Source organism: Camelus dromedarius, chromosome 14, assembly GCF_036321535.1.
Source record: "Camelus dromedarius isolate mCamDro1 chromosome 14, mCamDro1.pat, whole genome shotgun sequence".
Classification (NCBI taxonomy): Eukaryota; Metazoa; Chordata; class Mammalia; order Artiodactyla; family Camelidae; genus Camelus; species Camelus dromedarius.
The window spans coordinates 24,277,308-24,294,330 of NC_087449.1; the positions used below are offsets into that span (position 1 = coordinate 24,277,308).

The window sequence follows — 17,023 nt, forward strand, 5'->3', positions numbered from 1 at the left end:
CAAAGGTATATTAATTTTATAGGAAATAGGCTCTAGGACAAAAGTATTACTGTAAATAAACAGGGACACAACAGTGAAATCATGTAATTCAACTCACAAGGAAAAAAATCTAAACTGCCTAATAATACAGATCCAAAATATACAAATAAAAATTGACAGAACTACAAGGAGAAACTGCACCTCTCTCAATAACAGGTAGATCAACTGAGCAAAAATCAGTATGAATATTAAAAAGAGCAAAAATCAGTATGAATATTAAAAATTTGCATCAAAACAATTGATATTGAGTAAATGGATATATGCAGAATAATAAACTGGAGAACATATTTGTTTTAAGCACACACAGAACATTTACAAAAGTTGACCACATATTAGGCCAAGTCTCAACACATTTCAAAGAATTAGTCCCATGCATAAAGATTCTCCTATTACTATGCAATTAAATTAAAAATATCAGGGATAATTTTTAAAGCCTAAATATTTTTAAAAATTTAAATATACTTCCAAATAACTCATGAGTCAAAGCATAATCACAATAGAAAGTAGAAAATACTGTAGGGTTGTACTTGAAAGGAAATTTATAGCTTAAATGACTGAATTAGAAAAGACAAACTTAATGAGCTAAAGCATCTGACTGAACAGTTAACAAAAGAACAAACCTAAACATACTATTGAGAGGATGGGCAAAGCTCAAATTAGTTTTTGAAAATACTAACAGAATCAATAAACATCTAATAAGACTAATTTTTTTAATGAAACAACATCAACTATACTAGAAATAAAAAAAGGACCATAAGCAGTAATACAGCAGAAGTATAAAAGGTAAGAAAATATTATGAATAATTTTATGCCAATACTTTTAAAAACTCAGGTAAAATGGGCAAATTCCTAGAAAAATAAAATTATAAAATAAATCAAGAAGAAATAGAAAGCCCAAATGGTCCTATAACCATTGAAGAAATTAAATCACTAAATATTTTCCCACAAGAAAATTCCAGTCCCAAAAAGTTTTGCTAGCAAGTTCTAACCAAGCATTTAAAGCACAAACAATTCCAATCTTTCTTACTATCCCAGGTTTTAGGAAAAGAGGGTATACTCCCTAATTCATTTTATGCAACTAGCAGAACCTTGATAACAAACCTGACAAAGGCATTTTAAAGAAGTAAAACTGCAGGCCTATTTTACATGTAAGCACAGATGCTAAAATCATAACTAAATATTAATAAGCCAAATCTAGTAATATACTTTTTTAAAAAGATAACATACCACAGTTATTCTAGGAACGCAAGACTGGTTCAATGCTAGAAAGAACAAAAATACACTCAATAGTGAATTAAATGCACTCATTAAAATTAGGAATAAGACAAAAATGTCTGAATCACTACTTCTATTCAACACTATAAGGTCCTAGCATTAAAAAAAAAGAAATAAAAAGGGTAAGGAGCAGAAGAGAAGAAATAAAACTGTCATTATTCACAGATCACTTTTTTTTTACACAGAAAATCCAAAAGATACTTCAGATAAATTATTAGAATTATAAGTTTAGGAAGGTTGCCAATATAAAATAATCAACCACATTTTTATACCCCAGGAGCAAGCCTTTAGGAAAGTAATTTTTAAAAAACCATACTATCTAATGGTGAGGAAGAAAATATTTAAGATACCTAGTATCTTACATCTAAGAAAGGATATGTAAAATTTCTATGTAGAAAACTGGAAAATTTTGTTGAAAGACATTAAAGAAGATTTAAATAAATGGAGAAACACACCATCTTAATGAATTAGAGGTCCTACTATGTAATGATTGCCAATTTCCCCAAATTAATCAATAGTATAGAATATAATTCCAATCAAAATCTCAACAGCATTTTTCATAGGATTTTAACAATCTGATTTTTAAAGACATATATGGAAGTATTAGCTTTCTATTGCTCCACAACAATTATTACAAAATTAGCAGCTTAAAACAATATTCTTTTATAATCCAACAGTTCTATAGGTCAAAAGTCTGGGTAGGCTTAACTGGGTTCTCTGCCTAGGGTTTGACAAGACCAAAGTAAGGTGTCAGCCAGTCTGGGCTCTTATCTGGAGGTCTGGGGAAAGAAATCACTTCCAAGTTCATTCACACTATTAGTTGCAGGTTGGAGGTCCCCATACCTTGCTGATTTTAGCTGGGGGCTACTCTCTGCAACTAGAGGCCACTCCTACTTCTTCTCATATGGCCCCCTCCATTGTCAAACCAGCAACACTGATGAGTCCTTAAGCTCTGAATCTCTATGGGACTTCTTCCGCTGCCAGCTGGAGAAGTTCTCTGCTTTTAAGGTCTCCTGTGATTACTGTGGGCAAACCTGGAAAATCCAATGCAAATCTCCCTATCTTAAAGTCAACTATTCCATATAACATAACACAGTCACTCCCAAGTAGATCTCATCATTTTCACAGGTTCTGGGAATTAGGGCAGAACATCTTTGGGGGGCATTTAAGAATTCTTCCTACTACAAAATGAAAGAGCAAAGCCTAGAATAGCTAAGAAACTAGTAAAGTGGAACTATCAGGTGGGAGATGCAGATTTGTGGGAAAGGATGGACTACTGTTTTTCCCTATCTCACATGTTATACACAAAATTCAGTTCTAAGGAGATAAAGCCTTAAAGAGGAAAGAGCAAAAAAAAAAAAAAAAAAAGAGGAAAAACAAATCTTACAACTTTTAGAAGAAAATCTTAGGAAAATATCTTTGTGACCTAGGAGTAGAGAAGGATTTTTAAAGATACAAAAGCCACAAATCATAAAGGAAAAAATTAAAAATTTCATTATTTTGAAATCAAAAACTCCTGTTCAACAAAAGACATCTTAAAAGTGCAAAAAGATAAGCCACTAACTGGGAGAAGATATTTGCAATTTATACAAAGTTCAGGTTCCAGAATACAGAACACATAAGAAAAAAAAAATATATATATATATATATAAAACACATAAGAAAAAAAGAATAGAAATGTACAAATGACATAAGCAAATACCACAGAAAAGGAAACACAAATGACCAATAAACCAAAAAAATATGCTCAACCTTTTAAAAATGAAGGAAATACAAATTAAATAAATTCAAATTAAATGAATTCAGCAATGAAGAAAATTAAAATTAAAATCACAATGACTTATCATTTCACTCATTCTAGCTTGGCGAAAATTCAACAGTTTAACACTATCAAATGCTGTGAAGAATGGGGAGTTAACAGGAACTCTCCCACTTGGAAACTGCCTCAACATTAGAAAGCCTTAGAATGGACCACCTACATAAAATGTGCTCCAGGAACTGGCACAAATGATTTCTAGTTCATCTCTTGTTCTTGCTTTGTTCTAGCTCTGAAGTTAGGTGTAAGCTTAGAGAGAAAATGGAAAAAATAAGACCCGCCTACTTTGGTTCTAGCCAAGAACAAAGAAGTCCTGCTGTTTGCCCTGCCTAGGGCACCAGCACCAGAAGGCTGCACTGGAGCATGAAGCTGAAGCCTAACTAATAACAAAGTGTTTTCTGTGACCAGCTGAAGATGGATTTATGTGTTCCCGTGCCCCCAGCCAAATTCCATCTCTCGAAATTCCCCCTTTCCCATATGACTAAAATCCACTCAAATCTTAACATACCCAGAAGAGAATTCATTATGTTCCCCCACTGAATCTGCTCTTCCTCTGTTTTCAGTCTCAGAATCTCTGAACTTAGAAACCAGACTTATTCTCAAACTCTTCCTTATGTATCCTCATATGAAATTTGTCATTAAATTTTGCTAATTTTTACCTAATGTGGCTCTCAAATTTATTCTAGCCCAGGCCCTCATTGTCCCTTGCCAAGCCCACTGCAATCAGCTACGCACAACTTCAAATAAGTACTATGAACATAGGTGAGGCCACTGCATATAGATGCTGCCCGTGTGGTCTTTCGACCATCAGTCTCTCCACTTTCTACTCCAAACACAATGCTGCCTCTAAAGCTGTCTTCTTTAAAAAAAAAAAAAATCTGATTATGTAAATTCCTGGCTTAAAAACCTCTATTGCTCAAAAGATAAATCCCTCACACATTATTTTGGCTCACAGTCTGGCTCCAGTTTATTTCTACCACTGCATCTCTTATTGTTCCACTTACCATGCACCCTGTATTCCAGTAACACTTACGTCCTCACTACACTTCAAAAGAACTCCCGTTCTCTGCTCATGCGATTTCCTCTTACTGGAATACTCTTCCTCATCAACTTTTCTGCCTAGTAAAATCTTTCTCTCCCTTTTAAAACAAACTTAAACACCACATTCTAAGCCATTCTCATCTGAAGTAGAAGTCCCTTGCAATCCCAGTCTACTTTGTTTACATCACACTATTATTTTAATGTAGCATATATTTACACGTCTGCCTTACCCACTAGACGGAACTTCTCTAGGGAAGTAAAAGTGTGATTCTAGGACCCAACTACATCATGGAGTGGGGGGTCTCCCCGACACAAGCAAATCTCTGGACACCATTTCAATGGTGTCCCAAATCTCTGGTATCCCATTTCAACTCAATTCTGACACTATCAACCCAGAGATAGCAACAGACTCCCCAAGTTATTGGTTCAGTCCTACAAGGCTGCATCCCCACACCGCCCACACACTTCAGACATCAGTCTCAGGACCTACTTGTCTTGTACTGCCTACAGATTGCAGGTTACAAAGACCCCCTCCGACTCAGGATGCCAACCGCAAGTCCAGGTTATCACGTGTACTTCTGACCGACAGACTGTAGATCAGAGGTACCCACAATCTCCTCTTTAAGTTTGATCAATTTGCTAGAGGGACTCACAGGACTCAGAGAAACATTTTACTTACTAGATTACTGATTTATTGTAAAAGGATATAATTCAGGAACAGCCAGATGGAAAAGATGCATAGGGCAAGGTATGGGGAAAAGACATGGCGCTTCCATGGCCTCTCCAGTCATGCCATTCTCCCCACACCTCCATGTGTTCACCAACCCGGAAGCTCTCCAAACCCAGTCCTTTTGGGGTTTTATGGAGGCTTCATTACATGGGCATGGTTGATTAAATCACTGGCCATAGGTAAGGATTCAACCTCCAACGCCACCTTTCTCCTCCCCAGAAATCAGGGAGTAGGACTGAAAGTTCCTACCCTCTAAGCAAGTTGGTTCACCTGGCAACCAGGCCCCATCCTTAGATGGGGTCCCAAAGCTACATCATTAACATAAGAAAAGACAACTTTATCACTCTCACTTTAAAAATTCCAGTGGTTTTAGGAGCTCTGTGCCAGAACCCAGGATGAAGAGCAAATATATACGTCTCATTATGAATCACAATATCATAGGAGGATACCATTTATTGTTCTTGGTCTAAAGACCCTAAAGACCAGACCTAAAGACTTGACCACCAGCAAGACCTATTTTTGCAGCACGGCAGACACTCAATAAATATTCTGGGGTTAAATGATCTGATGTGAGGATCAAATGAGATAACAGCTGATTAATGAGTCATTAATGTGCTAACTATATTCCTACACTATTAAAAATAAAACACAATTCACACATATTATCTCAATCCCTTAAAGTACTTATTAATATTCTCACTTTGCAGAAGTACACAAGATTCATGGAGATTAAGAACCTTCTCAAAGATCAGGCTGCCAGCAGGTGAAAGAACTAAGATTTGAACCCAAGTCTATTGTGGCATTCAAGTGATTTTACTTCCTCCATATTCCTTAAACTCATTTCTCCACCTTTCAACTATCTGCCTTAACTCAAAGCTTCTTTCTCAGAAGCCACAGAGCAGAGTCATAAAAACACTGATTTTGGAATAAAATAAAACTATATTTGAGTCCCAGTTGTCTTGTATTGGTTACCTCATTTTCCATTTGTAAATTAGAGACAATACCAATCTTCAGTGGTTGTGGTAAGTATTGAGGGAAATGCTCAGTGTCTAGCTTTTGGTAGACATTCAAAAAATAGTAGCTTTTACATCTATTATTAGGATAGTCTCATTTGTCTCTTTACCTCCAACCTTCTTTCTATTATCATTTTTCATTACAATAAAAGTTATTTAAAAAATAAAGCAGATAAAGAATAAGGACCTACTGTATAGCATAGGGAACTATATTCAATATCTTGACTATCTTCAATAATGGAAAAGAATCTGAAAAAGTATATGTATGTGTATATATATATATATAAAACTGAAACACTTTGCTGTACACCTGAAACACAACATTGTAAATCAATTGTACTTCAATTTAAAAAAAAGACATATTATGTCTCTGAAAAAAAAGTTATTTTTTTAAAACACAAATAATTTCCAAAGCTAAGAGTATAGCCGAATCTCTAGCCACTCCCTCTCCATCCTTTTGGTTCCTTCTTTTTATGCTATCCAATACCAAATATTATAACCATGCTCTCATGCCACCTACTGTGGCTTTGCACATGTTCCGCTGTCTAGAATACCTTTCCCATTTCATTTGCCTAGCAAATTCCAACTCATCCTTCAAACTTGAACTCAAACATCATCTTCTCCAAAAACTTTTCTCTAATGCATCCTATCATTCATTTCTGTTACCTTTGAACCTCACACATACTTCAACATTATAATTATCACATTGTATTGTGAATACTTATCTACTAAAATATGGGCCCTTTAAGTACTGGATTCTCACCTTGTATTTCTAGCACTTAACACAGTGCCTGGAACCTGAGAGGTATTAAACAAATATGTACAAGGTTAAATTTAATCCTATCCCCAGTCTCTAAGACCACACTCCATCTATTCCCCCTCCCTCTCTCTCACATCATTCCCAATCTTATCCTCTACTGGCCTTTTCCTTCCAGTGTAGTAACATGCCTTCTCTATCCTAAATGAAAAAAGCCTCCTTTGATTCCGCTCCCCTCTTGAAGTACTAGATTATTTCTCTCTTCAATGCCTAATACATAATTGTTTCTCAATTTGTCATCTTCCCAGTTAGAATACATTTTTGTTTTCTCATGTCACAAAGCCCATGCTTTTATTTACTTCTTACACAAATTCTTTTTATTAGAATTAGATGTTTAAGTGTATTTTCTTGACCACACCAATAAAATATGAAATTCCTCTCTGTCCTGATCAGAAAACATCAAACTATTACCAAAAATAACCCCAAACAACAAACAAAAAGCCAAAATAAATTCCCTATCTTAAACAGAAAAATGTGTTACCTGAATAAGAATTCAGAGAAACTGTCCACCGTACTGTTAGTCCTATTAAGACCACAGCTGTCATCAAGTACCATTTCTCCATATTTCTTCTTCAAATTTAGGGAGGGGGACTTATGCGGAATACTTTTAACACGTAGTCAGTTACTTCTTTTCTTGATCAGAGAAATGTTATCAATTCTTTGGAATTAGGAGTTTGACAGGATTTTAAGTGATGCTTCGTTTCCAAACAGTTAAATATTGATTTTTATGTCAATGAAGAAGCCTGAAGGGAAAAAAGAAAAAAAGATACCAAGACTTAGCTGGGCATAGCACCTCCAACAACAAACCCATTAACCACAGAAAGATGAAGAACTTGGGGTGGGGAAGCTGGGGAGGAATCGAGGAAAGGGGATAGTTTTAAGTTTCTTATTTCCCAGTCTTCTAGTTGAGAAATGTACTTCAAAAGGTAGCTCTCCCTATTAAATGGGACTCAGTATATCTAAAGGTATAGTAAGGATCTGCTCTTGCAAGGAAATACTTCTGAGTGAAGACAAACAACAGATGTGTAGACAGTGGAACAGTCAGTTCTAAACAGAGCATATGCTCACCTACAGGTAAGGACAAGACCAAAAAGGTAAACAAAGGGGTGATTTTATCTTTGGTATAGAGAGAAAGAGGAATTTTATCTTTCAATTTAGCTTGAGAAAAATCTTCCGCTAAAGTAATTTACATAGTTTAATTTTTACTTCTTTTCTTCCAAAATACACTTGCACTAACTACACCAATTTTCCATCCTAGAGAATGAAACTTTGCAAGAATCAGTAAGAATAGCCCCAACTCTGAGGAGAAAATACAAAAGCAGTAAAATGCAATTAACCACTTACATGCTTCATTTTTTTCACTTTTTCCCTTGGGTTGGGGGGCATTTAAAAGTAAAAAGATTTGAAAAATTGTAGGCCATTTTAACCACAGGATATAATTTAATTTAAATATTTTCAGGAAAATGCCATTAACAAATCAACTGAAAAATTTAGGGGAAAACTGGCATAGTCCATCTATGGGGCAAAAAAGTGTCTTCTTACTTAAAATAAAAATAGCAAGGGACAACTCTAGAACAAGTAAGTCCAGCATCTCAATCAGGCAGAATGACTCAAAGCATTTAATAAGGCTATGTGAATATATTATTCAAATTTGGTTTATATAAAAATTCCCCTTGTATTTATTCCTTCCTACAGCATCCACCTTTGATCATTTCACTGTTCACTAGAAATTCTACCACAGAGCCAAGATAAGAGGAAAAATTAAGATTAAATCACTTTCCAATGTTAATTCCAGGTTTGACATGGTTTATAGGTCATTATAAACTTCTCAAATCCCTTTTTAGTCTAACTTGAAAAGCCCCTTTTATCAGCATGCTACACTATATATTCCAGAATCACAATGTAACATTCTATTTTCTACTAAGACATCAAGCTGAAAATCAATTTTACAAATCTAATTTCTGGATTTAAAAATACTCCATCTGGGAAACATATCATTAATAGGACCAAGTTAAATCAATTATTCACAGTTCCATAACCATCTTTAAGTACTTCCCCAAGAACCTTAAGTAACAAAAATAAGACAACCAATAACACTTAACAATCATAATGAACTTAAAAAGATCATAATGCTTAACTAGTAACATGCTGATCCAGTCTGCTGAGAACACAATGGTATGACAGCTAACTGATGGATGAAAGAATCCTATCCAAAAAGATTTGGACAACATCTATAATGGACCAAATCTAACTCCAGAAATCATGACAGGGATAAATTCAAGTAAATTCAAAGTCCTGTATTTAAATGTGAAAAACCAGCAAAATCAACGACCTGAATACTGAAGAGGAGACAACAGATAATAAATGACCATGATTAGTTCTGTATGGAACCAGAACTGATAATTAATGTTACATTAAATATTAGGAAGGCTTTTCTAACAATTAGAGCTGCCCCCAAAACTAAATGAGCTTCTTGAGAAAGGAGTTCCTCTTCAACAGGTTCAAACAGAAGCTAAGCAGCCACATTACAAGAATATTTTTAGGGTTGAGAACAGATAACTAATTTCTACACTGCATTCTAAATCTGATTTTGGATGCATATTACATGCCCAAATTAACATAAATCCTGACAATACAAAAGATGATTTGGTTTCCCCACATGTCAACTTATGCTCTAATCCCCAATAGTTGCCAAGTATTGCCACTTTTGTAGGGTTTCTTTGATGAATAAAACAGATAGGTCATCCCATCCTCCACAAGTGGCTCATGCTATAAACTGAAGGACATCAAAAACATCATCTCCTGACATCTGTTACACTTCGAATAAAATCCAAATATCCTAGCCATAAGACCCTCTATGATCTGACCTCTGCCTACCTTTCCAATTTCATCTCCTCCCACTTTCCCACAAGGTCTCCCCTCTTTTTAGAACCTGTCAATTTTCTTCATACCTCAGTTCCCTTCCACTCCTATTCCCTCTGCTGGGAATGCTCTTAAGCCAGCTCTATGGCCAATCTTTTGTCATTTATGTTATAGCTAAAGTCATCCACTCAGTAAGTTCATCCCTGACCACTCTTTCAATGTCTCCACTTCTTGTTTTTACCATTACCTTCTTTTATTTTCTTCCCAATTCTTTTTACTATCAGAAATTATATTTTCACAAAACATGAAACAATCTCATAAACATAATTTTGAGATTAAAATGTAGACACAAAAGAATACCTATTATATGGTTCCATTTACAAAAGGCTCATAAATGGGCAAAACTAATTTTGTGATGCCAGAAACCAGGAAAGCGGTTACCTCTGGGGAGGAGAGGGGATGGTGACTGGAAGTCCCCAGGGATGTCTTCTGAGAAGATGCCGTGAATGTTGTCTCCTGATTTCAGTGGTGGTTAAAAGTCCTGTTTACTTAATGATAGATCAACCAGTTACAATTTATGATTTCTGTACAGTATCTTCTTGTATATATGCTATATTCCAATTTAAAAAAGTATAAAAGAAATTACATTTATTCGTCAATTAGAGTATAAGCTCCATGCAAGCAGGGATCCCCCTATCTTAGTCGCTGCTCTGATCCTTGCACTTAGAACAATGTTGGCAGAAAGCCGGTACTCTAACTGTGTGTGTGTGTGTGTGTGTGTGTGTGTGTGTGTGTGTGTGTGTGTGTGTGCGCGGGCGCGCGCGTGTGAAGAAGGGAGGTTCCTAATTTTACTGAGTCCTTTGTGGTTAAAGATATTATGTAAGGCTTTTAACCGATCTCTTCTTGAACGGTAATAAGGGCTCTTTATTACATTTCCCATCTGTAAAGCAAAGTACAGTAACTTCCTAACCCACCCTCGCTCCTTGAAGTCGCCACGCGGGCAGCAGTTTTCCGTCCCACTTTGCCACGAGGGTGCGTCTGGACAGAAGAAAAGTCTGCCGTCCACTCCCCAGGGCCGAATCTGTTCCTTTTATTCTGAAAGGTCCTTTCCCCAGGGTGGACACCGCATGAGGCAGTGCTGCTCTCCCAGGCGAGCACGTCTCGCCAAGGGGACCCCTCCTGACTCTTTCTCCGGCCGGCCAGACCCTCGGGGCCGCAGGAACAGGATGCCAAGCCGCTGCAGCCCGGGGTCCCACCACGTCATCGCGTCCCCCACTCGACCCCCCAAGCGGGCCTGCTGACTGGGCTGAGGAGGCTTCGCGCGCCGAACCACTGAGCGAAGGGGAGCCGGGAGCCGTGCCGCCAGCCCCCAGGCCCTCCCCACCCTGGCCCGGCGCTCCAGAACCCCCAGAGACCCGGCCTCTTACCCCGCCGCCCGCAGAACGCGGAGATTCGCGCCGCCGCGGATCCCAGGAAGGCGCCTGCGCGCTCGCCCCCGCGGCGGAGGGCCCCAGCGGCCTCCCTTCCGCGTCCGCGTGCTCGCGCGCCGCACACGCGCCCGGCGCGGGAGCGAGCCCGTCTAGCGTGAGGGGAGGGGCGGGGAAAAGGCGCGGAGAGAAGGAGGCCGGCTTCGGAGGCGGGGCACGAGTGTCCGGAACCCGAGAGGCCTGGCGTCCCGGGTGAGGCTTGGGGCAGGTGGAAAGCCCCTTGCTCTTCTTTCCTGGGATTGCGGCCAAGGCCCGAGCGGCTGCTTAGTCCACGGATTCCTGTCAGGGGCGCGTCCTGGCTCGCCTCACAGAGTGGACAGTCCTTGGCTGGTCCTCATCATTGGGCAGGACGTCTTCCTCTGCGCCATCTTCTGCCTTCCAGGAGCCAGAAAGCTAACCTGCTTCACTTTCTTAAAGCTGCGTACCTGCGAAGAAGTCTGCGAAGTCACTTCATGGGATAAACAGTATGAAACATCCGACCATTTTCGAGAGCCTGTAGGTGATGCAAAAGAACAACGCTGCCGTCCAGTAGCCACCGCGCGTTCCCCATCAGGCAGCTTGGATCTCCTGTTCCCAAACTTGCAAGTAATAACCACATTCCTTTCCCCTGGTCTGAAAATGCCCTCATCCTCCCAACCCCCTTCTGAATTCTGCCATTCTGTATAAGCCAGCCCCTCTAATTTAAAATCAATAAGTATCAGCAAATATTTGGCTGTGTCTATGGCTTTATTCTAAGTGGATCTGAACAACTGTTTCTGGAGTGCAGTTTCTTCATCTGTAAAATGACTAAGTGGGCTAGGTAACCTTCCAGATCTAAAATTTTATCCTCCTCAATTTAAAAGACCATCGGCCCTGGAAATATGGAGAAATACAATGGCCAAGTCCCTGCCCTCAAGAGATTTAATTCTCATTGGAAAGGCATTTTCATGCAAAAATTTTAGAAAGCAATAGAAGAGCACATGCTAAGTGTCAGATTATGCATTAAGCACTGAGGGAGTTCTGAGAAGAGGGTTCACTGTAAACTAAAAGCTACTGGGAAATGCTTTCCCTGGAGGAGTCAGCTGACCTCTGAAGAAAAGCCCAGGCTTAGTAAGCCTGGAGGATGGGAGTAGGACTCCTGAGAAAGGAAATGGTTCAAGGCAAAGTTCTGGCAGTTGAAAAGTACAATGCATTTCCTCCAGTTTAGATGGTGGTGATGAAGCTAATTGTGGAAAGCCGTGAATACCAGGCTGTGGTGTTTGGAACTTATTCAATTATCAGTAAGGGGCCATTAAATGACTTTTAGCATTTAATGACTTTCAGCAAGTGTACAGTACAGTGTTAGAGAAAATTTAAAGCAGTGATAATGGATGAGATGAATCAGAAAGAGAGGTAGACATCATTACAGTAGTCCATGCATGATTAGACAAGGGCCTGGACTGAGATGGCAATAGTGGAACTGGAAAGGAAGAGATCAGTGCAAGAGGAAGCATACAGGTCTTGGTAACACAGTAGATATGTAGAAGAAGGTGAAGCAAAGGAGAGGGAAAAGTCAAGCATGGCTCCCACAGTTCAAATCTGAATTACCAGAAAAACTGAAAGATCGGGGAAGCCTGGAGGAGAAACTGGCTTGGAGGGAAAGATGATGCATTGTATTAAGTTCAAGTTGACATCAAGACAACAAACTAGTAATATTCAAGTGCCAGTTATGAATCAGAGCCCAAGAAAGAAGCTGGGGCTAAAGATCAAGATATGAAAGTCTTCATTTGGCTGAAGAATGATAGAGATAGTACAGAGGGAAAATAGACAACCATATCTGAGTACACACATATTTAAGGCTAAGAAGAAAAGGCAAGCTGATGAAGTATATTACATGGGTAGGAGGAAATCCAGTACATTGTACATTGCAGGATCATAAATATTAAGCATCTTATAAACAAGAACTGGGTTTGGCAAACAAAAATTGTGTTGTATTAAATCTAATTGGCTCTGTCAGTTATAAGAAGCACCATTATTTTATGCACCACTAAGAAAGAAACAAGTTACCATCTAAACTAGTTCTGATTGTAAAACATATAATTTCACAAATATCAATATGTGATAAAAGATATATCTTCAAATGATAGTTGTTATCAGTCTTTCCTTTCTGCCTCCCAACCCAGTAACTTCTGGCACAGTGTTTAGAACAAAGTTGGTGTTTATAATATTCATTGAATAAATGGTGGAAGGAACTTCAAAGCCTCTAATTCATAACTGAATTGCCCCACTACTGCATCTATATACCTACTCCTGCTCTTTTCCTCCACTGGGTACTATCACCTCTGAATGTCTAGCACCTGTACATAACAGATGTTCAGTAAATGCATTTTGAATGAGGTCATTAGGGTAGACCCTAATTCAGAATGACTGGTATCCTTACAAGATGAGGAAATTTGGGCACAGACATGCTTACACACGGAGGGCAATGTGAAGACATGAAGAAGATGGCAGTCCACAAGCCAAGGAGACAAGTCTTAGAAAAAGCCCTGCCAACACCTTAATCATGGACTTCTAGCCTCCAGAAGTATGAAAATATAAATTTCTGTTGCTTAAGCCACCTAGTCTGTGGCTTTCTGTACAGCAGCCCTAACAAACTAGTATATACCTTATCAAAGGTACTCAAAACTCAATGTGATAGGTGAACTTCCTCTCACAAATCATACTTTTATAGTAGTTTCTAGTCCCTTCCCTAGATCACTTCCATCTGCTAAGAAAACGAGCCCTTTTCTATACCAGGCCCAGGACTGCACTGATTCTAGGTGAAAACCGTTTATTTGATCATAGCTATTCTTTGAAATAGAATTTTTTTCATATCTGTACTTCTCCAATTGACCCTTTTAAGTCATTTTCCATTCTTTTGAAATCTCCACGTTTCATCATATCTTTGCCCCCTCCAGCGAGTTAGAGTGAACCTCCACATTTCCAAATTTCCATATATTCATTGGCAAAATAGTTGTCTCTTTTATATACTAAAAGTTGTTCATATCCAATTGACTTGCTCCTTACAAAAACTCTGAAAGAATGGTAGAACAGATATTGTTATCCCCTTCTGACACACAAGAAAGCTTGAGAGCAACATTCCCCAAAGTATGTTCCACGTAACTGTCATTCTGTGGAATAACTATTGTCAAAAAAAAAAAAAAAAGTATGAGAACAATCTCTTGATATAGAGATAAGTTTGAAAACAATGTGTTACACAAATCCAAAAAGGATTCCTTATTCCAGGTTTTCCCGGAGCCTTTTATGTGTTGTTACACATCATGACTCTCCAAGGGAATATAGAATTTCCAGACTTATTTGACTGTGGAATCTTATCCCCATACCGTACCCCAACTCCCATGTCCCATCCTACAGAGTGGTTCATGAACATACTTGTTGGAAATGCTGGTTTGAGATATTGTGTAATTTCCCTAAGAAATACAGTAAATGGATGTCAGGACTATAATTAAACATAAATCTTGGTTATTTTTATTCATTTTCAAATCATTTTCATTTTTGCAAACAAAAAAAGACAAAATATTGACATGATGACTGTCATTAGTATGACTATGAACTTCGAAAATTAAGTTAATTATTAAACAAAATTAAATGGAAAAAATAAATCCCTAAAAAATCAGAAACAAAATGAAACAAAAGAACTTAAATGTGTATCCAATTGGTGACTCAACTACACAGAGAATAACTCTTACAAGGGACTTTAAAACAGTAATTTAATGGTGAATCCCTTGTGCAATACACCCTAAGAAAAAAGACCTGCTTAAAAAAAAAAAAAAGATTATTGTTAGTAATTGTGTTGTTGACATTAGAATTACTGTTGTTATTGTAAGACTACTGTATCTGTAAAGTGGGATAAAGAATATGAAGATTTATATGATATTCAGATTCTATCATCCTGATATTTTGATACTAGGATTTTTGGTGTGGGAAAGAGGTAAGAAAGAACTTAAGTATCAATATGAACTCATGTTTTATTTTACTGAACTATTGAAGGAAAGGAGGAAGAGAGAAGGGTATGGAGGGAAAGAGGGAGGAAGAGGAGGAGGGGGAGGGAGGAAAAGAAGGAAGGAAGGAAGTAGAGGAAAAGAGGAAGGGAGGAAATAGAAAGAAAACATTTCCCAGCTCTTTCTACTGAAAGGACTGAAAACAAAGGTCAACTGAATAACAATGAGCATCCTTAGCACACAGACTGTGGTCTTGAAATACCATTCCTACTAAAAAAGAATGGGAGATCACTGGAGAAATAGCTCATTACAGGTTTGGAAAAGAAATACACAAAAACAAATCTGGAACATTTTGTTAACACCAGATATCAAGGAAACTATCAAAGACTACCGAGGTCTGTGTCAGAAGGACTCAGGAGCCACCGTGAAGAGACTCCCATGGGCCACTGATGGAACACCCTGAGCATCAGTGAGCTTAATAACTAAAATGAACTGAAACACATCAAATGTGAATTGTCTGCCACATTGTCCATGAGCTCATAAAGGTACTTTAAAAAAAGAAAAGGTCACCAATGGAGGAAGCTAGCTAATTACCCATTATTTTTTAAATTGGTAAATAAAGAAAAAGAATCAAGCAGTTATTCTGCCTTTGTTATATAAATTACTCTGGTGAGTAGCCAAATATTTGATATGGCAGAGTCTCCTTATAGAGTATTTAGCCTACCCTTTCCTTCCCTCTCCTCCTCCTCCTTTCTCTCCCCCTCCCTTTCCCTCTCCCTCTTTAACACACACGCACACACGCACGCACGCTTGCACGCAAGCACATGCACATGCGCGCGCACACACACACACACACACACACACACACAGACACACACACAGAATCTACCTTGTTTCAAACCACCGCCTTATAGATGAGATGAATTGCTTTAGGACTTCAGAAACTAACCTCCTTTGATTGGGGACCAAAGTAGAATCAACCTAAAACTGCATTATCTACTGTGAATTAGAATGACTTAAATTTCTTTATTGCTTAAATGAAGCTAATCAAGTTCATTTATAGTTACTTATGGATATATTCATTTATTCAATAATTATTGAATAAATAGCCTGCCTTTAAGGAGTTTATAGACTAGTATTATATATAGCCCAGGAGAATAAAAATTATTGTTATCTTTACTATCTATTTCAGATACCATTTAGAATTATTGTCATACAAATATAGATCTTTCAACTGTATATATAATATATATACACATAATCATACAATGAACATAATTTTGTCCATATGGACCATAAAATACATGTTCCTGCTACATGGTTCAGTGTTATTGTAACAGAATCTAAGAACAATTTTAAGAACAAACATTTATATTTTTGCATCTGTATTTATATCTAGATATAAATAAGACGGAAGAAATATAAATTTGTATAAAGGTCCACAGGTATAATTTGGTGTGGAAGTCTAAGCTCTATAAAATCATAAGATTTTTAAAACTCTGTTTTTAAAAGTTATTAAAATATAGGATGGTGCTTATATCTTTATAGATAAAAAGTGATCTTTAATGTGGCAATGTAATGTATTCATTGGTTCATGGACCCCAAACCTCCAAGGAGTGTCACAAATCTACGTCTCTCTTAGCCCAGGATTTTCAATTTAAATTTTAATAAATGATATATGATGTAACTTAGCCCAACATATTTTGGAGAATTACAAACATCTATAATTTCCAATAATGAGTAACACTGATGGGTCAGTGTTTAAGTAGATTTGTAAAGCCAATGTGATAACACAAATGCTACTTTATTACTTTATCTCCAGTGTCTTTCACAACTGAGTGGATTGTCACACTCTATTATGTGGCACACAGATCCATTGGCTAGAGCTATCGTGGTACTTGTCTAAAACGGTCTTTGAAAATGAAAATTTGGGCTAAATATAAAGGAGGTAACCTGCCAGTAAGAAGTATTCAAACCAAAAAGT

General features: G+C 37.7%; 1 protein-coding gene across 3 annotated transcripts in view; it reads right to left on the bottom strand.

Annotated features, from left to right (window-relative positions):
- ALG6 (ALG6 alpha-1,3-glucosyltransferase) overlaps positions 1 to 11,121 on the bottom strand; it is a 53,303-nt gene extending 42,182 nt beyond the window's left edge. For 2 of the 3 annotated variants that reach the window (XM_031465288.2, XM_031465285.2), the window contains exons 1-3: positions 11,021 to 11,121; positions 10,035 to 10,141; positions 7,213 to 7,474 (exon numbers count right to left, since the gene is read on the bottom strand). In XM_031465288.2, the coding sequence (XP_031321148.1) occupies positions 7,213 to 7,294 (82 nt within the window). In that variant the 5' untranslated portion in view covers positions 7,295 to 7,474; positions 10,035 to 10,141; positions 11,021 to 11,121. The remainder of the gene's footprint in view (positions 1 to 7,212; positions 7,475 to 10,034; positions 10,142 to 11,020) is intronic. The other variant, XM_031465286.2, reaches the window with a different exon arrangement.
- Positions 11,122 to 17,023: the final 5,902 nt, after the last annotated feature.